Source organism: Watersipora subatra, chromosome 1 (assembly GCF_963576615.1).
Source record: "Watersipora subatra chromosome 1, tzWatSuba1.1, whole genome shotgun sequence".
Taxonomy (NCBI): Eukaryota; Metazoa; Bryozoa; class Gymnolaemata; order Cheilostomatida; family Watersiporidae; genus Watersipora; species Watersipora subatra.
In genome coordinates, this window is record NC_088708.1 from 47,521,432 (window position 1) to 47,546,963 (window position 25,532).

Below are 25,532 nucleotides of genomic sequence, written 5' to 3' on the forward strand. Positions count from 1 at the left end.
TTAGTTGTTACCCGTTTAGTTGTACTCGGTTTAATAAGTAACTAACACCCGTCGTGGTACGAGCCGTCTATATAGAGCATTTGTTGTCGTTATGGCAGCTGCCAAAGAATATGACCACCTGTTTAAGTTGTTGATAATCGGCGATAGCGGTTAGTGTTATCACTATTAAACCTTCATAATTTAAGACTGCTGTCATTTCCATGTTTTTTTTAGATACGCACTTTAATTTCATGGTAAAAGTGTCTTAGATTACTTTATAGTCTCAGTTGGTTAACAATAAAGTTTGGACTTTGGTCAAAAGCCCAAATACTTAGAAGGGAATAGCAATCAAACGTCAATATGAGCTATAGTTTGTCTAGCTTACTAGGATCAGTATTATGTTGTTCAAGCATAGTTTCTTGAACTAGTTTCCTGTAGTCAGTTGTTCGAATTATATAACAACTGAGTAGAACAAAACCTGACCATAGTGTTTTTTATGCTAATGGACTTGACTAATCTTCCGAAACATTTGTGTTGAAGCATGCCCAACATTTTTAGACAAGTTTAGCAGCTGTTTTGCCCCATTGTAAATGTTTAAAAGAGCGATTGCTCAATTTTGCCAATATTAGCATTGGAGCTTTGGAAAAAAGTCATAATAGTTAGAATGAAGACTATGACTAGAATAACTGCTACATTGATTAGAGTAAATTCCATAGCAATCAAGAGCCATGCCAAAATTGTGGCAAAAGAAATATCATAGTGATTGGAGTAAACATCGTAATAGTGGTCAGAATCATTGCATTCTAACTTGTAACTTGTATTTTCATCCTCAAAATTTTCTCCATTTGCTCTAAGTTCACTCTAGAAGCTTTTTATTACAACAAACAATTGTTGTTAGTAATACTGCTAGAGTTGCATTCTGCTGTGCATTATCTAGGAGTTTAAGGTTTTTAGTGGTTGGTTGCAAAACAAAAAACCATTTGCTAATCCATTAATTATGATTTAATTATATAGGTTTACTCATTTTCAGAGATGACCATTAGGCCTAATGGTAAAATTGTAATATTGATTTACTATTGTACTACGATTGTACTACGATTTACTTTATTGTAGGCCTATACTATCAATAGCATTCTTTGACTCCTCATCGAAAAAAATTATTCACAATTGGGAGTGAACAAACTTTGTCATGAAAATGGTCTTTGGTTGCTGAAGTTGTGGAAAACCACTTTCCTAAAAAGACGCAGTGTACTATGTAGATGAGAAAGATGTGACAAATATTGCTCTTACATCATTGGTAATCTTAGAGCAAATGTTAGAATCATTCAGTGACGTCTGCAGAGTTTTGATATCGATTCTAGATTAAACATCAATGTATTGGTAAATAAATTTCATAGTGAGACTCCATGAACTCCAACCATCTTAATGTTCATTCTCAAATATATCAATATTCACTCCAGTTGAAATTGGCATCCATCCTCATCAGCGCTTGTTCACAGTAATTCTTTCTATTACCAGTTTCTGTCAGGTTCTCAGTTTTCTGATTCTATTAAGTTGATCATTTTACTCTAAAAGCATCAAGTGCTGCCACTTTTGATGACTTATCGCTGTTCTTTAATTAGTTGTAAGTCAATAGGAAGATAGCTCATTCTTGGATAGTGATGCGATCTTAATAAATTGGTAAACGTTCTATTAACAACTAGAGTAGGTGATATATAGTACAGTCAAACATGGATATCTCGAACTTCACGGGACCGAGCGAAAGTGTTCGAGTTATTAGAGCGTTCAAGTTATCAGAGCACTGTCACAAGTCCATATATTTATTTATTTATTAGTAGATACATGCACATATACAAACTATAATAGAAATAAAAAGCATAAATGGCTTGTTTCAAAGTGAATGCTTCTAATGTAAAGTTTCAAACCTTTTTATCAAAAAGTATAGGAGATTTTTCTATCACTTGAGATTGTTTTGTTGTTTGAGGTGATTTTATTGCCAGGACGTTTTTTAGATTAAAATTGGCAAAACTTGATCGTTGTTGAAATGCTCAGAAGAAAAGACATATTTTTCTTTTGAGCATTTTAACTGAGATCAATATTGCCGATTTTTCTTGAAGTTTATGCGAAGGTCACCTCACTTTTCCATGCTTCCGAAAGGCGATCGCTAAGCGGGTGTTTGGTAAAAATCAAAATTCACCAAACCTTTAGAAAAGTCGTTGACAAAAATATTTTGCTGACGGTGGTAATAACTACGCCTATGATTTACGAAAAGTTGAGGTTTACCTCTATGACTTGAAATAAAGTGATTTTCTAAAGTGATAACAACCGTCTTGGTAGCCGTTGGGCAAAAAACAGTTCGAGTTAACAGAGTTGAGGTCGAGTTATCTATAGCAATTTATCATTTTGTGGGAACAGACCAAAGGAACCGTTCAAGTTAGCCATGTGTTCGAGCTATCCGTGGGCGGGTTATCCATGTTTGACTGTATGTATTCATGCCCTTTAGAGATTTGTCTAATGTTAAGTTCAAGACGCATGCATTAAATATAGTGAACTAAGTGATATCAACACCGCCGCTAATTGATCTCTAGCAAGCCGTAAGTTAAGACTTCAACTTTTCATCTATATTTGTTTGTGATCCGATTTCTCTTAATCATGTTCCTCTGCTGTATAAGTTGAAAATGTTGACCTTGTTTCATCATATAAATGTAAACAGATTAGGTTAGGCTATATATGAGAAGAGCATGTGTTTTGTAGGAGTGGGAAAAAGCAGTTTGCTGCTACGATTTGCAGACAACACGTTTAGCGGTAAGTACTTTCTTATCTTTTAATTGTCTAAGAATATGTAAGGTTGGTCCTAAGACTAGCTAATATGGTTCTAAGACTAGCTAAGGATGGTCCTAAGACTAGCTAAGGATGGTCCTAAGACTAGCTAAAGATGGTCCTAAGACTAGCTAAGGATGGTCCTAAGACTAGCTAAGGATGGTCCTAAGACTAACTAAGAATGGCCCTAAGACTAACTAAGGGTGGTCCTAAGACTAGCTAAGGATGGTCCTAAGACTAGCTAAGGATGGCCCTAAGACTAGCTAAGGGTGGCTTTAATACTAGCTAAAGATGGCTCTAAAGCCTGGTTTCCATATGACAGCGCAATGATCGCGCGCGGACCAGTGATCGTGCGCAATGAATTTCTTGGGCCGCGAGGCAGTGTTTCCATATTTCCCGTAAGCTCTATGCTTGCGTTGGACAGGGTGGATATTTTCCTTACTTTTTCGTAGGAGAGACATATTTCTTCGGAAAAACAGACCTCCGTTGCGAAATTACTCTGTCATATAAAAATCAGGCTTACTCTTTCGTACGGGAGACCGATTTCTTCGGAACAAAGCCCTTCGCTGGAATTGTTGGATAGGTTGAAAAGGTCTAGCGGTGTATTGTGGGATACATAATCGCACGCACCCATCGCAAGGATCCATTCTGTTGGATACTTGCGATCAGCGTACGCAAGTCGCGCGACCGTCGTGCGTTGACGTTTCCATATCACAACTGGCCTACGCACGATGTCGTGCGCCTTGTTGCGCGCCTTGCGCTGTCATATAGAAACCAGGCTTAAGACTAGCTAAGGATGGTCCTAAGACTAGCTAAGGATGGTCCTAAGACTAGCTAAGGATGGTCCTAAGACTAGCTAAGGATGGTCCTAAGACTAGCTAAGGATGGTCCTAAGACTAGCTAAGGATGGTTCTAAGACTAGCTAAGGATGGTTCTAAGACTAGCTAAGGATGGTTCTAAGACTAGCTAAGGATGGTTCTAAGACTAGCTAACGATGGTTCTAAGACTAGCTAACGATGGTCCTAAGACTAGCCTAGGATGGCTCTAAGACTAGCTAAGGATGGTCTTAAGACTAGCTAAGGATGGTCCTAAGACTAGCTAAGGATGGTCCTAAGACTAGCTAAGGATGGTTCTAAGACTAGCTAAGGATGGTTCTAAGACTAGCTAAGGATGGTTCTAAGACTAGCTAAGGATGGTTCTAAGACTAGCTAAGGATGGTTCTAAGACTAGCTAAGGATGGTTCTAAGACTAGCTAAGGATGGTTCTAAGACTAGCTAAGGATGGTTCTAAGACTAGCTAAGAATGATCCAGATACTGATAATGTAATGCTATGTTGAATTACTGCTGAACTAAACAAAACAGACAGCGAAGATATCTCAAATAGTATCTGTATAACCACTCTCTCTAGTAGTTTTAGCTAGCAGATTTCTGTCTGAGCCTGCAGTTAAAAGATCTTACGAGATTCAGGCCACTTATCTAATTTCAGTGAGTCGTGTAAAGAACATAGACCTATTCTGATTGCCCATGTTAGGTGTTGCGAGCTAATAACCCTTAGCTTAGTTTTTTGTAGTCATGACATAGCATAGGCTATGCTACTAGCAACTCAGTTTTTTATTGTTAATATGAACAACAGCAGCACACGATAATTGATAAATATTCCTTATTAATTAAAAGGTTTTCTTTTTTCACATAATTTGATCCCCTAGTGAGTGCCCACTTTTGGTACGAACCAGATAGTAACGTGAATCAGGCGAAAATGAAAGTCTTCTTGTATGACTCCTGCTAATATGGCATGACTATGTAACAACTCTTTATGGAAACCCATATGACTGATGGGTATTTTATACATGCTCTTTGTACATGTGCAACATGCCCTTTCTGTTTGTACACCACAATTATCTGTACTGTATATGAGTTTAAAGATATGTATAGCACTGCACTACTGGTGTGTTTGTGAAGGCAAAAATTTTATATATGTATACTATATATGCTGGATACGAATAAATTCATTTCTATCGCCATATTTTCATGAACTGTTAGTATAATGAAGATTTGGTATATTAATGAATAGAAGTACAACAACTCCTCGACAATTGGTTCAATGACTAAATAGTGAATGCAAACACTCTACATGTACATCAGTGTGATTGCCACTGGGTCTGTAGCAAGCTGCTGTAGGTTTATCACTGTCCAGTAGAGATGTTCCCCTATTCATATCAGTAGTAACAAAGTTAACAATAGGGAGTGGGAGAGACATAACTCTCTGATAGTTATTATCTTCTGCCCTCAGCTAGTTTTATTGCTAGAATCTTCCTACAGCTGTGTGATGTTGAGTTAGTATCATGTGGGATACAATTATACCATTTGAGTGTAAACGACGTGGGTTCAAATCCTGACGTCGTCGTGCCTTTTTTGGGATCGTTAGTTGTTACTCGGAAGCGAAACCAAAGCAAATTTTTTTAAATTTTTTAAAATAAAGTTCCAGAACAAATGTTACATGGTATTGGACACCTACTTGGGACTAATTTGTTGGAATAAAATTTTGAATTTTTATCATGGAAAATATCTCTATTTTCAAAAGAAGTTATTTAAAAGAGGTATTAATTATTGATATATAGTAAAACAAAATGCTTGCATTATGGTAATCGGCCTATTTTACACAGTAATTTTACTACTAATGCTTGCTAAGAGCATTTCCTAAAACTCATGATAATTCTCAAGTATTCTTAAACTGGTATTGAACTAAACTCTTGCATGTCGATTTTTTAAACACCTGGTAGATGTTGGTTTGGCATGTTTATGGCAGAAGTTTACAATTTGCAGTAGCGAGTATTTGCTTGCCTTTTAATAATGGCTGGCAGTGAAACAACGCCATTTAACACAGTTGCTAAGGCGGCCAGCAAGGTAATAACCTTGTGAATATCGTTATATAAAGAGTGAATTTGCGCTGCCTAGCAACATCCTCTGCGTAAGCAAATGTGTATTAGTAAAGTCTCAGAAGTGTTTTATTCCAAACTAATTTTCACTCTTTTTCATCTGCATAAAGTTTCATCATTTACTTGCCTTGGTCAAACGTAACATATTTCAGATGCCCTTATAGTTGTATCAATTATACACATTCTGTATGGGTATAAATCCAAAGCAAGCATCTCTCCAGTGTACGGCCCGTGTGCGGGCCGTACACTGGAGTGGTTTTTGTTGAAAGATGTACGGGCCATACATTGGTAGTGATACTTGCTTTGGTTGAAAACACTCATAGTTTGCACTGTTTCCACGGCATTAGGCAAACATGGCGGCTTGTGCACCCTTAAATGGCACTAGATGAATGCTTATAGCACTGTAGTGCAAGATATTTGACATCATGGTGGGTTTTATTCTCTATTATTAATATTCAATGCTAAAGTCCTGATCTGATGCTCAGGATGAACCGGCTGTCTATAGATTGAATGATGTAAATAAATGTAGGCTATATTATATATACATACTTTATTTAATCAATTTCATTATGACAACTCGTACTTTATACGGTAACACCTTGACATAAAAAGTTGATTTGCTCCGATATTCGCTTCCCATGATGTCACAACCACTGTATATTTGAGCTGATATTCCCACTCCAAACACGAGCGGAGCGATTGTTTGAGAGATTTATGATAAATGCATGTGCACACAACTCATGAAAATTATTCATCAACACCGTCGCAAACCCTTGTATCGAAATCTCATCAACAAATTTAACCATTTTTCAATGGAGCCGTTTAAGTACAATAATGATATGAAACACATATAAACCTATTTAAGTGTTACCAAGTCTTTGAAAATTGTCGACAATATCCTAAAACTTAGGCCTACCCATCTGATCGGATTATACACAAATAGACAGATTAATTTGGCCGAATTTCGCAACAAAAAAATTGACAAGCTTTTTTAATGAAAATTAAGACCGGCCAACGATATGCCAATAAAGCCGCGCGACAGATAGTAGAACTAATAAGAAGGGCGCATTTCACGAGAAAAACATGCTCATTTCTCCAGTCTATAGCATTGTCTAATTGCCGAAGGTTTCTAAAAATTTTCTGTTTTTAATATCTTGCAAAAATATTTAATTATAAGGATAATTATTTGATTTTATAAAACTATCATAAGAATAATTATTCGAATTTATTTGTCCGAAGGTTTCTGTAATAAACGTAGATCGTTTGATCCGTAGACTGATTTACAGGTACGAAATTGTGGTACACAGTCTATCAGCCTATGTTTTTCCCAATTACCAAAGGTTTCATTAAATTAAAACGTTAGCCAAAATTCAATACATCTTATGAACAAGTTAGGGCCGAACTACAACGCCCCTTTATGACAAAAACATTTTTTTATTTTGCTCCAGTTTGCAGAAAACTTCCAGACGTGTGAACGCTCATACCGTACTTGCTTTCTGCTAGATCGCTATCAAAACCATTCTACATTCAACACAACCAACTTTCAAACTGTGTGTATTACACAGCAGCTTGCCATTTTACTTCTAATGTTGCATTTCAGAGATATAATAAACATATTTCCTTATTGCTGTTGTTAAATTACATACATTACAGTAGGTTAGGCCTACAGCTTTAATTATTATTCATTTTATTGTTGTAAAACATAGGTTTGAGATAGTAGTAGATTAGATGTGAATTTTTATACAACCTTTTGTTTTGCATAATTGACTTTTCGAATTTAATTTCAAAACAACTTGACAACTACCATGGACATACAATTTCCCAGACCACCAGATTGCGGCCGACGCAGTGGCCTCAATGTGGTGTTCTGGGAAATTGTCCTCCACGTGTCTCTCAATTATTACAGCTCAATAGGAGGATAAATAGAAGGTCCTCACAGCAACCATCAACATAAAATGCTAATGTTCAACAACACGCTACTCAAATTAATAACAACAACTCATCTGATTCAGAGAATTCTTTAGTAGATGTTGTAGGCGATGTAAATGACATGGACTTGGCAGTCCCTTTGTTTCCAGATGATGATCATGATTTTATGGACATCATTGACCATGAGAATATTGCACAAAACAATATTGCTAATTCCCAATGCTGCCCCCTTCATCACATTCCTCATTTTCAATCTTTATAGATTATCCTGATTTCCAAGAACTGCGTAACAACTTTCTAGGCAGACTTGACTCCAACATATCACAGCTCATTTCATTACATACAATGCTCAAATACAATTATGTCATACGTGCCAACAAGTTCCCCGTCAAATTCCTAGATTACTAAAATTTCCTTTTTGATGTCGTGTTCCCTCAAATTTAATTTATATCATCTCGAACAACTCTCATTTACACTATATTCTGTCAATTCCTGCTGACAACTACTTTTTCAACAACCAGCACTACCCTTTCTTTTTTCCATTATCACTTATTCCATTATCAGGTCTTGGGGTGTATGACAGGGGAATTTCTAGTTCTATAATAATGTTTTGTATTTTGATTAATTTTCCCCACAGCTCAAACGCTGAACGATAACTTACTGTAAAGTTTACATACCGTAAAGTCATATAAAAGTATGTAACAAATTAAATTATATGCAAGAAACTTGAGACATCAAGTAGTTAATAGAAAGAGGGTTTTATTGTAGCGTCACCTTTGAGGGGTGACCTTGACATTGCATGAGATAAGAGAGATAAACAGCTGGTCTAATTTAATAAACTATGAACTATAAGGTAATATACTATATTAGTATATTTATATTTTAATTATGTTTTATATTTTAAACATATTTTATATATTTAATAATTTCTATACTTTCTCTTTTAATTTGCCCTTTTATCTTCTTTTTTTCAGCCCTCTTTTCTTGCATTGCTTTTACTTTCATCCCTGCAGTAACTACTAGACAATTTTATATGAGTCATTTGTAAATACTGCGCACCTTTTTCTATAACTTTATAAATTAACTTCGAAGGAAACTTTGCTTTCTTCATATGACTAACGTCACTCGTACTACTTTTTTGAAACCAAGAAAGGGAAGGTATGAAAAACCGTTTAGTATTATTTGAACATCATAAAAGTGAATTATGTGATATACACGGGGTATGTATGCAATGCTTTAAAAACGTGAATTCTACAAGTAACATTGAGCATCGTACAATAGACAGTGCCTTTTATGCCAGGACAGATATTTGTTCAAATTATGTTGAAAAATTTGCATGTTAAAACGTTCATAAGTTGCGATTTGGCTGTATTCTTATAAATGTCCATAATTCGGTGTTTTCTCCCATATCACTTGTATGCAGGTGACTTGATCTCTATGAGTACTAGCAAAAATTTAAACATGTTGTGTCACTAGTTCTAAGACTACATATTGTACAAAAGTCGAAGCCGCAAAAGAGTGATATTTATAAAATGCAAGATCTAGCTGACATATCTATCGATCAATATTTCCCCTTCTTATCGAATAACAATATACCGAGGCTAGGGAGGCTACAGAAACTCTGTCTTAGAGTGATTTCCCAAGCTGTGATAAATGCTATCAAAGACTCTATTTTTGTTTGGGAAGAATTATCTGTGTATCTTGACATTTGCTAACTAAACTATACCTCCAAAATAGCTCAAACAGAAATCATCCATTTGAGCAGCATGTTTTTCCATCCAAAAGACGGACAAAACAAGACACATGCCACTAGAACATCCAAATTAAATCTCCACGTCAAAACAGTTTTTTTTTCAACACTTTTAATTGCTTTGCCCTTGTCCTGTCTGACCTTGCAGACTTTGATCAGTGAAAGTAAAGTTGGTATCTACCTTCTGTATATCAATCCTTATTTCAAATCTATGTAGCCAGCATTTTTAGACAGACAGGCCTGTAGGCTTATAAACAATTAGTAACATACATTGCTCTGCATAGCATACATCGCAGCAAGGTAAAATATAATCTAGTAGAGAAAGGCAGTGCTTATCTACAAATCACAATTGGTGTTGATGCGAGATAATATCGACATTCTCATGCACATTGTTCTTTACAATAATTTGCAATAGCAAGTAGTTGTTCGTCTCGTCACGTAACTGCTAGCACTAAGATTTTTACACATCACTAGAAAACAGCGTCAAAGTGTGTTTCGCATAACTTCCTTTGTATATCGTCACCTATGCTCAGTTTCTTACAGTCGATGGCTAAGGGAATCGATTTCATCGTATTAAATTTCTCGCTTAAATCTCCCAGAACAGAAAATTATTCTGTAGACCCATAATAAGTCAATAGTAAAACATTTACTTATATTTTTTTACTTCATTACCAATAGTTTCATGTTAAACATGTTTTTTTTCAAATTATGCCTTACAAGGATCACAAAACAAAAAGAAAGGAGTTTCGAGAAACGAAAGATTAAATAGTTGGTTTGACATATAGCGTTTGAAGCACTTACTCTGTTAAAAAACTGATATTAATTGGAAAATTGTTAGAGAAGGCAGCAATTGTGTTTTCAAAACAATTCTTATGATGTTAACACATAATGTGGAATTAGAGAGTAAATATTTCACCCTCTTTAAATAATTTCCTGCATTTGATGCTCAAAATTTTTACGAGTTTTCCATTTTCATAAGTGAAAAGAAAGAATCTAATAAAAGGTTGAAATGAAACAACAAAATCTAGAAACAACAGAAATGAATAGACTAAGTTTAAACTATCTATCATGTACCTTACTGCCTAATGCTGGGCCTACGCTTCTCTTCAGGTGTTTTTAAATTACAAAAATCTCTTTATTTTTGCTTTCCTACTCTAACTTTTGTACTTGAGTTTCTACATAGTTTATATAATGCATTTGTTTTAATGTTAATAGTAAGTGTAATTATTTGCAGTATTTGTTACGAAGTTATCATATGCATTTGGGCTGAGAATGAATTAAACTAATAGCAATACATTCTTATGAAGATATTTGCTTCAACATACAATGATCTTAAATTTTAGATATTGGAACGAATCAACTTCATATGTAGAGGTTTGACTGTACTTGTGTGTCAATACCAGGTTCATGATCACTAGCAATATCAATAAATTTTAAAATTGCTTCCCTTGTTTTGCTTTTATGTCATACGAACAAATGATACATAGCCTCTGTGAATCCATGAGTCCCACATTAGATGTCGTGTCAAGGCTTTTTTGAAAATGTAGTTGGAAGTTTAAATGTTTAATATTTCAGGCACGTATATCACAACAATTGGAGTTGACTTTAAAATCAGAACAATAGACGTGGACGGTGAGAAGTGCAAACTACAGATCTGGGACACAGCTGGGCAGGAGCGATTTAGGACAATAACGGCCACGTATGTAGCTTGACACGAATTTTTTCACGTAAAGTTTTATTCTACTGAAAATAACAAAGATGACTACACTGAAAATGACATACATAAATTTATACTGGAAGAAACATGTGTAAATATGCACTGACGCAAATAACATAGTTGCACTGAAATATAATAACATAGTTGAATTTCTACGGAAAATAATGTGGATAAATTTGCATTGAAAATAATGAAGGTAAATTAAAAAAAACGGTGTTACTTCTCATGAAACATAATTAGAAAGGCCAATGGTTTTGTTTTATCATGCCAAAATGCACCGAGGCTAGAAATATTTGCTGGGTTGGTTAATCATGACTATGTCTTCTCAGACTGATTTGTATGAGCTCTCTACTGTTCAACAATGCCCACATTGATTATATAATAAACCGACTAATGTTCAGCAATACCCATATGGATTATGTAGTACACCCACTAATGTTAAGAATTACCCATATCGATTACATAATACACCCACTAATGTTCAGCATTACCCATATTTATTACATAATACACCCGCTAATGCTCAGCATTAACTATATTGATTACATAATACACCTACTAATGTTCAGCATTACTCATGTTGATTACATAATACTCCCACTAATGTTCAGCATTACCCATATTGATAACATAATACACCCACTAATGTTCAGCATTACCCACATTGATTACATAATACACCCACTAATGTTCAGCAATACCCATATTGATTACATAATACACCCACTAATGTTCAGCATTACTCATGTTGATTACATAATACACTCACTAATGTTCAGCATTACCCACATTGATTACATAATACACCCACTAATGTTCAGCAATACCCACATTGATTACATAATACACCCACCAATGTTCAGCAATACCCAAATAGATTACGCAATACACCCACTAATGTTCAGCTATACCCACATGATTACATAATGCATCCACTAATGTTACATAATACACTCACTATTGTTACATCATGCACTCATTATTATTCAGGAATATGCTCGTAGTCCTGGTCGTTTCCATAAATTTTGAACTTTTCTCGACTGGCCTTTTTCAGCGATATCTGGTCAATAACGATTCCTGTATCAGTGAGCCGCGAATAATTCCATTAAAACATTTTTAAAATGTGTCAAACGTCTAATTTTAAAAGCCAAGCACACAGTTGAAGTAATCTAAATACATTAAAATGTTTATAAAGGTTTTTGGTCACAGCTTACAGTGATGCATCGCATAGACTCTCACTCATGTATTGATCTCTTCATGAACCTCCATCAAGCCAAAAACTACAATAATTCTATAATGTGAAGAATCCGCTATTGAATTATGAATGCCTCGTGTATACTGAAATCAGCTTCCTCCTAAAAAGCAGTCTGAGAGTGTCCATAGTTTTATGTTACTAGCAGTAAAGTCTTTTTTTGTCGCAATAGAAACACACATCTAATACAGGAACACATATCTAAGGCAGGAACACACATCTAAGGCAGGAACACAATCTAATACAAGAACACACATTTAATACAGGAACACACATCTAAGGCAGGAACACATATTTAATACAGGAACACTCATTTAATACAGAAACACACATTTAATACAGTAACACACATTAAATACAGTAACACACATTAAATACAGTAACACACATTAAATACAGTAACACACATTAAATACAGTAACACACATTAAATACAGGAACACACATTAAATACAGGAACACACATTAAATACAGGAACACACATTAAATACAGGAACACACATTAAATACAGGAACACACATTAAATACAGTAACACACATTAAATACAGTAACACACATTAAATACAGGAACACACATTAAATACTGCAACACACATTAAATACAGGAACACACATTAAATACAGGAACACAATCTAATACAGGAACACAATCTAATACAGGAACACAATCTAATACAGGAACACAATCTAATACAGGAACACAATCTAATACAGGAACACATATTTAATACAGAACTTCTTGTAGCCTTTGTACTAATCTTCAGCTGTTACCACTTAGAGTGTTGAGCTGTTTAGGGAGAGTCTACAGTGTGAACATCTTATGCTGCTAGTAAAATAGGCCTAATAGCGCTTTATCTATGATCTTATCTGACCTTGACTGTGTGTGTGTCACTAAGACAGCATTTCTAGTCCCACTCAAGCACACACGACTATTACAGATAATTGATAACTCGCGCATAAGTTATGTGAGTCCGTCAACGTAGAACATCTTTACTATCTGCGCGCCGTCAGCTGTTGGCTAATGGGTAAGGCTGGCGAAGATCATATTGACTGCCCTACGTTAGGTATTTCTAAAAATAGTCTAGTGTAGTCTGCCGTTTTTTTATGTGTAGTGTTTGCTTAGAAAAACTTCCGTTTTGATTTGCTCTAATTGTTCAAGTACGCTGCTCGTTTATGAGGCTTGTTGTAGTAAGTGATAAGTCTTCAGGGTTGTGTCAATAGTGTGGATTTATCTTTGAGTGCCTGAAGGTCTGTGTATAATTACATGCGATATTATTGGCTTAGAAAGTGACTTTGGGTCCAATTTATTTCTACTCCACCAATGTTTTATCTATTTTATTAATCAATGCGTGGACATTAGGAGAATTGTTTTAAAATTATCTTTCATTTTTAATAACTTTTGGTACAATATTATTTTGTTAATTGTTTTAAAATTGATAAAAAAAACAGTTTTCCCATGATCAGATTTGAACCAATTTCTTCGTGAGCCCATAATGAGAAAATGTGGTGCCTCTCATATCTGGAGAGGAGACTGCACTCAGTAAACACCTGCCATCATTCCTAAACCAACTCAACTTTCTCAAGAAGTAATGCTTCATTAGTTGCTCCTTCCCTTCCTGCTCAAGAGTAATCTGTACATAGCAGTTGACTTCTCCTGAATGGCCCAAGAATACATACATGAATTAACCCTTTCACTGCCATCCATGTACAAATTTAACTTTTGGCTTAATGCCAGCCATTTTACTGAAAATAACTAATTTGGCTGCATGATATGTATACAATTTTTTCAATTTCAAACCCTATCTAGAACATTACTGTTATGTGATTTATGTTTTTGTATATTTTATGTTCAATGTATCTATACTATGCGCGTTGCTAAAGCTATGTGAAGCTATTATCGCTATGAAGCTATAGCGATCCTCTACGATATTCCTTACTCTTACAAAACTATTATTTTCACCATCATCAGAGTCAGCGCTGTCACTTTTAATGTCTGAGTATTTAATTAATTCTGAATCTGAATTTCATGAACAAAAGCTATTCTGTTTAACACAGGAGTTGCTTGCAGAAGCCATATTACAACTGAAAAGTTTGATTGTCAGAAAACAAATATTCGTTTTTATCTTGGAATTTCCTGATCAAAGATTATAACTTGCTTCACGAATATAGACCTCATTTTTCAGAGAACTAGTCAGACAATACTCTTAACATCTTAGAAATACTAATGATCGTCGGTTATGTTGTCACGGATCATTAATATTCAATTACTATGCAACCACAGTAAAATTTCGCAAAAATGTGTCTACAGCAGTTGATCATTGAATTTGCATAAACTCGCTTACGGCAGCCAGCGAAAGGGTCAAGTAGCTGCGTATACATGTATGTTTTGGTATGTTTCATCATTTCTGTCAGTGCAGATACATATTGTTACTATTATCATGGTTAGCATTAGGCTACTAAGTATTATCATAGTTAACCTTGACCCAGATTGTTATGATATGTAAATGAGCTTTAAGGACGCACTGTTAATATCCAGTTGAATGAATTTGTTTGAATAATTTCTACTAGTAAGCGGGAAAGTTAAAAAAATAAAACAATATTGTTTTCTGAATTGTTTGACTGTATACTAATATCGGAGAATTCGTCAATCAATGGCGAGATAAAATTTAACATGGCGGACTCATTGTAGAAGCAGAATGCATGTAAAGTTTAAAGATGATATGTACTTGTAGATATTACCGAGGTACACATGGAGTGATAGTCGTGTATGACGTGTGCAGCGGGGAGACGTTTGCCAATGTCCGACGGTGGATACACGAGATAGACAACAACTGCGACAATGTCTCAAGAATATTAGGTTAGTTTTTAGACAGCTGAAGTGGTCATGGGAAATGGTGGTCGGTGACACAAGAATGTCTGTGGGTAGTCTATAGCTTTTCTCAGGGTAATGACTCATTGGTAGGTCATTTCCTGTTTGCATTCTGTATCTATCGGCAGATCTACTTAGAGTTGTTCTCAGCCTCAGTTTGTGTTGTCTATGGTTAACTACCATTTTGGTCTGTCTCGCCTCTGGGTCATTTGTTGATTATCGAAAGATTATTTGTGGGTCATTTATGACTCATCCTTGAACCATTTGTGTTTCCTCTTGGTTTGCTATTCTACCATTTGTAAATAATCAATTGGTCATTTGTTTATGCTGTCTCTGTATTCAATGACCGCAAGTTTTGACAACCCAAAGTTTCACAAAGATATTATAGTAGCTCAGTATTGGTAGAATGAACATAGAATATGTTACTACATGTATACTATTGCTGGCCTCTTATATGGTCTACCCCGCAAGAGTTGGTGTCCGCTCAAGTTTAATTCAGCTAAAATTACTGCAAATAGCCTTTGAGGGGATACAAATTTTTTTGACATTATATAGAACCATTTCCTAGTCCTGTTTTCAAACGGTTACTTTTACTAGACATTGTTAGTGTAAGAAGTCACATAAGGGAGCTGCTCGTGGTTTAGTGGCTAGTGTGCTGGCATATAATCAGTAGGTCAGTGGTTCAAATCACAGAAGGACCATTGGTGATGTTAGGAAGAGCATCCAGCCACTATTGCTGCTGTCGCAAATACCATGAGCAAATGTTAACAGTATATTCTGTCCCAGAAAATACTATTTGCAGTGATGACCCCTAAATGGGAAAAGCCGAAAAAAAAGTATAAGAAGTTACATACTATAAATCCCTTTTAATTCATTCAGTGATGTTGTAGTTATAATTATCTGTCTTTGCTGCTATGAATTTTATTGAGAAAAGTTTTATAATCTTTTAAGCACACCTTAGACTTTTGATGTTATATATATATATATATAATATATATATAATATATATAATATATATATAATATATAAAAAATATATATATATATTGCAGTGGTTGTCTTGTTAACCCTGTCTTCAGTTATTGCAATTAAAATCTAGGAAGGATAGATCCCACACCACTGGATTTGATCTCAGGACCTCTTAGAGGCAGCCAACTTAACTACTAAGCTACACAGAACACAAAGTATCTACTGGGCAAATCGTCATTATATTGGTTAAGATACCCATGCTTAAAATACTTGCTTGAGGTTAATAACGAGCGCTGTTGACTGGTACGCGTAATGTTGGTTAAGCTGGTGGTGTTGTTTTAGTAAAGATTTTAGTAAAGATCTAGCTTTCTAGGTAAGTTACTCGAATTCATTAGGCAATTATTCTGTTATCTGCGCAACACCAAGCATTTGGCTAGTAAACACATAACTATAACATGAATTTGGAGTCATTGGTTCATTTTGGCCATGGTTATTATCATAGACAGATATTCTCTTAAAACTTTCATAGTTTGGAAATAGATTGTAGTTTTGTTTGTATACTTTCAAATTAGTTTGCTGTTAACAATTACTACCATGCTGTTCAACTGATAATGAATTGCTCTAGAATGAGTCCACAGAGTTGAGCTTTTGTTATATTAAGAATCTTTTTATAGATTGGTGGTAATTTGAGAGATTGCCTTAATTTTTCTTACAATTCGGCAAATTACCACTAATATATGTAAGTGTGTATTTTGTATGTATATAAAATACATCATCAATAAGTGGGCTAGGAGACTTCTAACATCTAAATCTGTGGGTATTAAACAAACTGCACATGAATTCAACTTGAAGATTTCTTATGGTGCGTTTACACTGGCCGACACCGACTCCGATTAGGTGCCAATACCCCGACTCAGACAGGAACCTCAGACATATCACGTATGGGTGCCGACACCGACTCCCCTTTACATTGCAACGATCGAACGATTTTTGTCAGTTCCAACAGCCAATCACAGCGCTTCGCCGTTCTGACCTTCACCCGACCACGCGAAGACGAGTACACATAAAAGTCAACGCGCTTGATGTAGAAAATTATATACTAGTACTACACTACTACTACTGCTCCTACTACTACCGCTAGAAGCAACTACTGAATGCCGAGCAATGAATGAATGATGAGGCAATGAAAGTCCGAGCAAAGAACTGTACGTACAGTTCTTTCGTCCGAGTAATTATAATAAATAAAATGAATAATGAAGAATATTCAATGGTGAATGTATATTAGTGGTAGTAGTAGTGTGGTGGACGCCGGGCCAACACTTTACACTTCTTATAATTATATGTTTGTATATATTTTATATGTCTGTAAATATTTTATTATATGTGTTGTCCTTTTTATTCTCTTTTTATTCCCTTTTTATTGTTGGCGTTGTTACTCGTTATGCTATCAATTGTTGTCGTTTATGTTGTCATATCAACGCACTAGCAGGCCTAATTATTGGCCATTTAAACATTGTTAGCCGGTGTTCCTACTCGGTCCCGTTAGCCGGAATGGGAAATTTTATTGTATATAAGAGAGCAACGCTCACTTAGTAGACAGAGCAAATGGCCGTACGCTCCTCGGCTAGTGAATTTTCTTCGCTAATAAAACATTGAATGAAATCACACGCAATTTATTTCTGCATGAAATAATCTAGATCGTGCCAAGTAAGGGCCGGCAAATTCCTTTACAGTAGTACAAGTAGTAGAACTGGTAGTAGTAGTACTAGTAGTAGTCATATAACTGGCTAATCACTTTTAATTAATTTAAATTAAAGAACTAACTTGATTTTTTGGTACTCTTGCGTTCACATCGTTGCTAGCCATGCTGGTTCACTATCAGAAAGAGCACGAGGGAAAGTTTAATGACAGTCTCCTAGCCTCTCATTAAACCTAGCCCTTTCGTTTCATAAACTTAGCACTGCCATTAAAGCCTTAGGCTCATTTGATCAGAGGCTCCTAGCTTCTGATTGGCTGATAAGCGTCCGATTTGTCGGTGCAACCGGGCACTGCTGGGTTTCTCCGACGCCGACTTTCAGATCGTTGCCGACACCGATCTTTCTGTTCACACCTACCGACACCGACACAGACTCATCAACTTTGTCTGTGCACGACAAAATCGGTGACAAAATCGGCCAGTGTAAACGCACCATTACTCCACACATATAATCAATATAATCATATCTAATCAATATAATCATATATAATCAATACAATCCATGATGGTTTTGCTGCTCAGGATTTGGAAGTTGACCATAACCCTGTAAAACCTGGTGATTGACTCAAAACTTTTTGACAGCTTGAAACTTTCCCATAAAAAATATTGGCAATAATTGTAATTATTTTTAGAGGCAAAGGCACCTAAAATATTAAATCCAAATTGTATCTAAGTTACATTGAACAAGTAACTGTGTATATAAGAAAGAACATACGTAATAAAGAATAAATATAACTACCTGTGTATCATTTTATATCATACAGTCATACTTCAACTTACGAGCTTAATGCGTTCCGAGACTGAGCTCGTATGTCAATTTACTTGCATGTTGGTGCAATTTATTTATGTATAGAACAATTAAATATATATTGATTAGTTTCCATACTCTGAAAAAAGCATATAAAACACTCAAAACAAGATATTGCAACAGAAAGAACATGTTGGTTATTGTTCTTACGTACTACATGCTTTCAAAAAACAACAAATAAAAAATAATGCAAGGAAATGTGATTAATTAAAATGTAAAATTAAATACATACAATAGCAGTTAACACTCGCATTTGCCAGGGAGGGAGATATAAGTTATCCTTCGTTACAACATTTGACTTTGATCAATTTGGATTTTATCAAAGTGTTAAAAGACAAACTTAGAAGCAAACCTAAAATCAAACTTTCATGTTCAACTAAACGTAATAAAAATTTCTTCGGCGTCCATAGTTTGAAGTTTCTCGCTGGTTAGCGAGAAATTTTTTCTTTTTTTTCGCTTTCACGACTAGCCGGCCGTTTTAAGATAAACCTATCTAAGGACGTTTGCCTTTGTCGCCCTTGCAACATGTTGCGATTAGGACGAACACAGGTGTCGTCACAAATGGTTAATGCACGACCACTAGCCAGCTTGTCCGAATGTCTATTAAACAGTTTGGATAGATAGCGCCGGCCTTTTCACATAGCATCGTTTCAGTTACGCTGTCACCGGCCAATTGTTTGTCCAATGCCACCAGCGGTCGTGAAGATCGCTGCACCGCTTAGAAACTATGGTTAGTCCTTTTGCGAACTAAATGCCCTGAATATAATCCTTCTGTTTGATAATTATGAATGTATTTCTGTCATATTGCCGAGCTAGCTCAATCACGCATACACATTTCGCATATTTTTCATTATTTTTCCGTTTAATATCAATTGTTATCATTTGCTTTTTCTTTGTATTATCTTTCATTTTACTGGCAAACTTTCGGTCTACGCACAGTATGTTAAATTCACATAATTCTGCACAGAAAATCGTGCACAAAAAACACGGTACAACAGTATAACCTGAGCAGTTGAAAAATACAGAGTGATGCTGTTCTCATAAAACACCTCCGGCATACTTGGCAACTGACTCAAGTGCTCGTATCTCAAACATGGCTCGTATGTTAGTGCTAAAACTTGCTTAAAAGCTGGCTTGTATCTCAAGTTTCTCGTACGTTGGAGCACTCGTAAGTTGAAGTATTACTGTATATCTTTGGGAGAGCCGTGCGATGGGGTACAGTAATGTATAGAGGAAGGAAGAGGAAAGTTACTGCTTGGCGCAGAGCCTCCTTCCGCTGATGTTTCTACTCTGACAAAACTCAGCGTGGAAACATGCTATTTAAATTGTATGGGAAATTCCCAAACGATGAGAATGTGAAGCCTGTTATTTTTCATTACCAAGCTACCTAATTTATTGCCACATAGTTGAGAGGAATTTCTAGTCGATTTTAGAAGCAGTTAAACTCAAAATTTTGGCCCGTCTGATTTGATCAACTAAAGAGGAAGTTGGCTTCTGAGGTTTGACTGTATTTTAGCGTTCTTAGATGAATTCATGACCTCAAAGCATCTCTAAATACAGTACTTTTTGAGAGTGATCCTTACGTGGAATATTTATTTCTAGACCCTTGTGTGAGCGCCAAAGTGTTGAAAGGTGGAACACTCATAGGTGTGAAATCTAGTTCATGCCTCATTCGCCTTAAACACCATTTGAACCGCATTAAAACTGTTATTATCTATGTAGTTGAGAAGTTATGTTCTCTTACATGAATACAGGTTTTATTTTAAGACTGCCCAGTCTTAGCGCTAATCCAGACTCCGCCTATAACTACGTCTATCGTAAAATCTGTGTCGGTTAAGGTCATCACATCGACTCAATTCCAGAATTACCATGTATACTCGCATATTAGCTGACGTAAAAAACAATTCAAGCCAAAGGGTGAGCTTACTCAGGCAAAAATCTAGTTTGGTGCTGCCATAAATACATCTCTATTTTACGGCTCGCTGTTTTATCATAAATACAGGCTAAACATTTAGACGACACTGCAGAATGTTAATTCTAGCGGACTGAAATTAATTTTAATATGAATTTTAACAGTATTTTAGATAAGTGCAACATAATCACACTTATAGTAGAGAACATATGCCTGTTCTGGACTGTGCTATTTTCCTGTTCAGTAACTTAATAATGAAATGACATTATTCTTGGTTATTCATATAATTGCTTTTCGTTCATGTTAGTTGCATGATCTGCAGTTTTTTGGTGTTTTTAGTCGCAAATGTCAGAGAATTTAACCATCTCTGGTGTTCAAAAGAGAGTATTGCATATGGTTTATTTTAAACTAAAAACAGTTACAACAGAAGAAATGAGCCATACCGCTATCAGAAGTGCCTATTCTACCATGATATAACATTAGCTTATTTTCTTAATCAACTTATCAGTTATATTGTTTACTAATAAACCTCTATTGATGTATTGAGTACTGATACGCACTAACAACAGGGCAGGTCTATTAGGGAGTATGAGCCGTAATGGCCCAGAGAGTTTTTCATTGTTTTTAACATTCAATTATCCGGTAAACTTCTTTATGAATAGTATTTTATTTTAAACTGTTTGTTTAATCAGTTGAGTAATTTTAGCCTGTGAAATATAATATAAATGGAATCGTTAAAATATCAGTAGTTTGTAATTTTACTAACATTTGCAGACGCTGATGTTTTCCTAGCATCAGACAGTGTTCACATTGGTCATGTGAGGTGGGAAGGTTTGACCAAGTCGAACATTCCCATTTGTGTTGGACTATAGCATGTTTCCACTAATGCCCTACACAAGTCTCCATCTATTTCCTGCTAGTACACCATACGAGCAGAGTTCAGTGTGAACCCGAGTGTAGCATTTACATGGTTGTTGAACATAATTAACTAGGATAGTATCCTATGTTCTAATCAGTATATTTGATTCAAATTTCCAGTTGTTTAACATAAAATGTAGAACATTTTTAAATCTTTTCTTTGTGTGTTTCCAGCCTTCAAACGCTGATAATTATCACGATTAAACTATTTGTTAAATATCCACCTACTGCCACATGGTCACGCATGCCCACTGTCAATAAGTCACTGCCACTAGGTCATAGGTGCCGACGATCACTAGGCTATAATAGGTGCCCACTATTATTAGGTTACAGGTGCAGACTATCACTAAGCCATAGGCGCCCACTGTCACTAAGTCACAGGTGTCCAGTGTCAATAAGTCACAGGTGCACACTGTCACTAGGTCACATGTGCCCACTGTCACTATGTCACAGGTGCCCACTATCACTTGGTCATGGGTGCCTACTGCCACTAGGCCATAGGTGTCCACTGTCACTTGGTCACGGGTGCCTACTGCCACTAGGCCATAGGTGCCCACTGCCACCAGGCCATTAGGTGTTCACTGTCACTAAATTACAGTTATGTATTTAATATGTTTAACGTTAAATTATAACAAATGCTTATGATTGAAGTGTAATTACTAGATGCGTTTGAGCTTAGTTAACCAATCACTTATGTTTACCACTGAAAAGAAGAATTGTCCTTTCAATAATCCTCATTTATAGCCATTACAATATGAATTAGAACATGATGAATTTTATCACATGGATGATTGTTCAGACGTGTTCCAAGCATTTTTCTCTTTACCAATCAATATTGAACATTTCACTGCATCTGTCGATTAAACAGGAAGTTATTTTTTCGTAAGCATTTTATGAAAATATTATTTTACACAACATTTTATTGTTTAGTGTATTATTAATGTTACCATTTTAAGCATTTATTCCGAGAGTTGTTAGGTTTTGTCATTTATTAATAAGGATTTTATCAAGGAGTTCAAAGCTGCAACTTCACTGCTCCAATAAATCAAGTTTGCAATGTGGTTTGTGCGCTGAAAAATCCTTTCAACTGTCATCAAATATTTTGATAGTTTCACTTTTATCATCATTCATATTTGCTGGATTTCATATTCGCTGGAGCCTTTGCTAGGCTCAGTTTTAACACCGAGCCAGACTGTTTGAGCTTGAAACATTGTTTTATTTATTCTCTTCTTTTATTTATCTATTTATTTTTTGGTTAATTTATTGCACTCATTAATTAAACTTTAATGAAATTTTATGGCTAAACTATTTACGTTATTTATTTAAAAATTTTTTTTTTACAAAAAAATGAATAACTGCCCAATACAAATATATACCAGGTATATAACAATATATTGTTTGAGATACATGTAGTTTGTTCATTTAATCCTCTAGACTCTGGAAATCATTTTATTCCTAATGTATTTTACTGTAAATAGTTGTTCATAGTTAAATTAGATTCTGTGTTTGATAGTGATGGGGAAAGCCTGAGTAGAGATGCTGTTTCCATGTATGAAACTGATTGCTTGCCATAGTAGGAGTTGTGCTCCCTTCTAAAGTATTTTGATAAAGTCTACTATCTCCCATTTTCTCAACTATTTTTGGAAAGATCTTGCTATTTTCTGGGACTTTCTCAAGGAGGCTCTGGCACTTCATCAAGAATTCTGCTTGGTATTGCAGTAACTCTTGGTGCATTCTGTTGAAGGTCCTGTCGTCTTCTAGTGAATACTGGTGAAAGCTGTGCCTTGTGCTCTGGCAAGTTGGTGAGGTTTTTTGGCCTTATCCAAGATTTTTTCGTAAATCTTTTGCTACTACTTGGAAAATTTTGGTGAAGATTCTTTCATCATTTTTCAGCATTCTGGTGAAGGTTGTACAATCTTAGCATTCAGGTACAAGCTGTCCTGCCCTTTGAGACAGGCTAGTGAAGATTCTGTCTCTACTTGGGACATTCAGGCCAAGTTTCTCTATTTTGTTGGCCATTTTGAGGAAGATTGTGCCATCTTTTGGGGTATTCTGTTGAAGATCGTACTACAGTGACTACTTTCGGAGACCTTCTAGTGAATTGTGTCTCTGCTTAGGACAGTCTAGAATCTAACTGTCCAAACTGTTTTAAACAGTTAAAATGGTTGTGCCATTCAAAAATTCAGTCTCAAATCATTGTATGTTGATTATATCATGTAACCAATAGGGGCCTACCCTTGTTATAGTAGTAAGCTAACTGCCAGCCACTCTATTGAATATTTGACCTAGCTTGCGTGCACAGGCTATATTCTTGTCTTCAGGTGTATCCAGCATATGATGCAATATATAATATTATTGAGTGTAGTTCACGTCATAAGGTATCTTGCTCTCTCTTCGAGTCACCAAATTTAATTTGTTATTGCTTCGTTGTTTTTGTAATATTGAGCATTTTTTAAGCACTGGTTTGTTGTAACTATCGCAATATTCAAGTGTCTTGTCTCATTTTAGTCGGAAATAAAGATGATGATCCAGAGAAGAAAATAGTACCAACTAGTGATGCTCAGAAATTTTCTCAACAAATCAATATTCCATTTTTCGAAACAAGTGCAAAGGAGAACAAAAATGTAGAGGAGGTAAGCGAAAGGGCTATTATATGTAATTGTTTAAAATCAGGTGAGGTTACCAGTTCATCGATTCCGCCATCTTGTCATACACCATGTTTCCATTGCGCAGATGATGCAAATTTTAGAATTGTGCGCATGTCGAGTTACCATTTGATAAGCATTTCATGATTAATGATTCAGGATTAATGAGGATGCTCTATTAAAAAAGAGAAGGAATTCTATGGCAGAGGTTATAACCGCGAATTCGGAACTAATCAAGTTGATGTAGGAATGACTGAAATGTGGAAAATGTTTGAAATGGAATAGCTTGCACAGCATTTTCTAGCGTATTATTAGCAAGTGCTGTTCCCATCTTACGCCAGCATGAAACATTCAATAAAAATTTACAAGTAACAAAACTCACTTGTCTTGCGAATTGTTGCCATTTTTATCCTGCGAATGACCCAAACTTGCTGTTTAACCTCATCATTGAAACAGTGATAGTATGTTATATTCGAGATGTTTTGGTCTCCAGCACCTGTTACATCGTGTCATTAAACTGTCATTCTTATATAGGCTTTTGGAATGCATCACTTCTAGCAGCCTGCATCTATTTTCCTATCAAAAACAATCACACCTTTGACTTACTGTCATAAGCCTTCTTTTATCACCAATTTTTATATCTGCCTCTGTGTCATGAGTCTACACACCTGTATCTCTCTGTCATGAACTGTCGCACCTTTGACTTACTGTCATAAGCCTTCTTTTATCATCAACTTTCATATCTGCCTCTGTGTCATGAGTCTACACACCTGTATCTCTCTGTCATGAACTGTCACACCTTTGACTTACTGTCATAAGCCTTCTTTTATCATCAACTTTCATATCTGCCTCTGTGTCATGAGTCTACACACCTGTATCTCTCTGTCATGAACTGTCACACCTTCGACTTACTGTCATAAGCCTTCTTTTATTATCAACTTTCATATCTGCCTCTGTGTCATGAGTCTACACACCTATATCTCTCTGTCACATCACGCTGTTGCCTTCTGCCAACAGGATTTCTATTGACTGGTGTGTCTATGAAGAACTACAGCACCTTTATTCTTATTGTATTAACCATCACATCTCTGACATTTTGTTCCAAGCTGTCATGAATTTTTCACAAACAAGCGTCTTGCTGTTATGAACTATTAAACCGTGTACTGGTTGTCAATAACCATTACAGCCATTTCCTTTTTTAATTAATTGCCTTCTGCTTTATGTCATGAACTATTACAGTAGCAGTTTCTTGTCCAGGGCTATCACACCT

At 35.6% G+C, this 25,532-nt stretch overlaps 1 protein-coding gene across 1 annotated transcript in view; it reads left to right on the top strand.

Moving 5' to 3' along the window:
* LOC137385570 (ras-related protein Rab-35-like) overlaps window positions 1–25,532 on the top strand; it is a 27,525-nt gene continuing 1,993 nt past the window's right edge. The window contains exons 1-5 of the mRNA XM_068072055.1: window positions 1–149; window positions 2,734–2,784; window positions 10,990–11,113; window positions 15,119–15,243; window positions 24,126–24,250. Of these exons, the coding sequence (XP_067928156.1) occupies window positions 92–149; window positions 2,734–2,784; window positions 10,990–11,113; window positions 15,119–15,243; window positions 24,126–24,250 (483 nt within the window). The 5' untranslated portion in view covers window positions 1–91. The remainder of the gene's footprint in view (window positions 150–2,733; window positions 2,785–10,989; window positions 11,114–15,118; window positions 15,244–24,125; window positions 24,251–25,532) is intronic.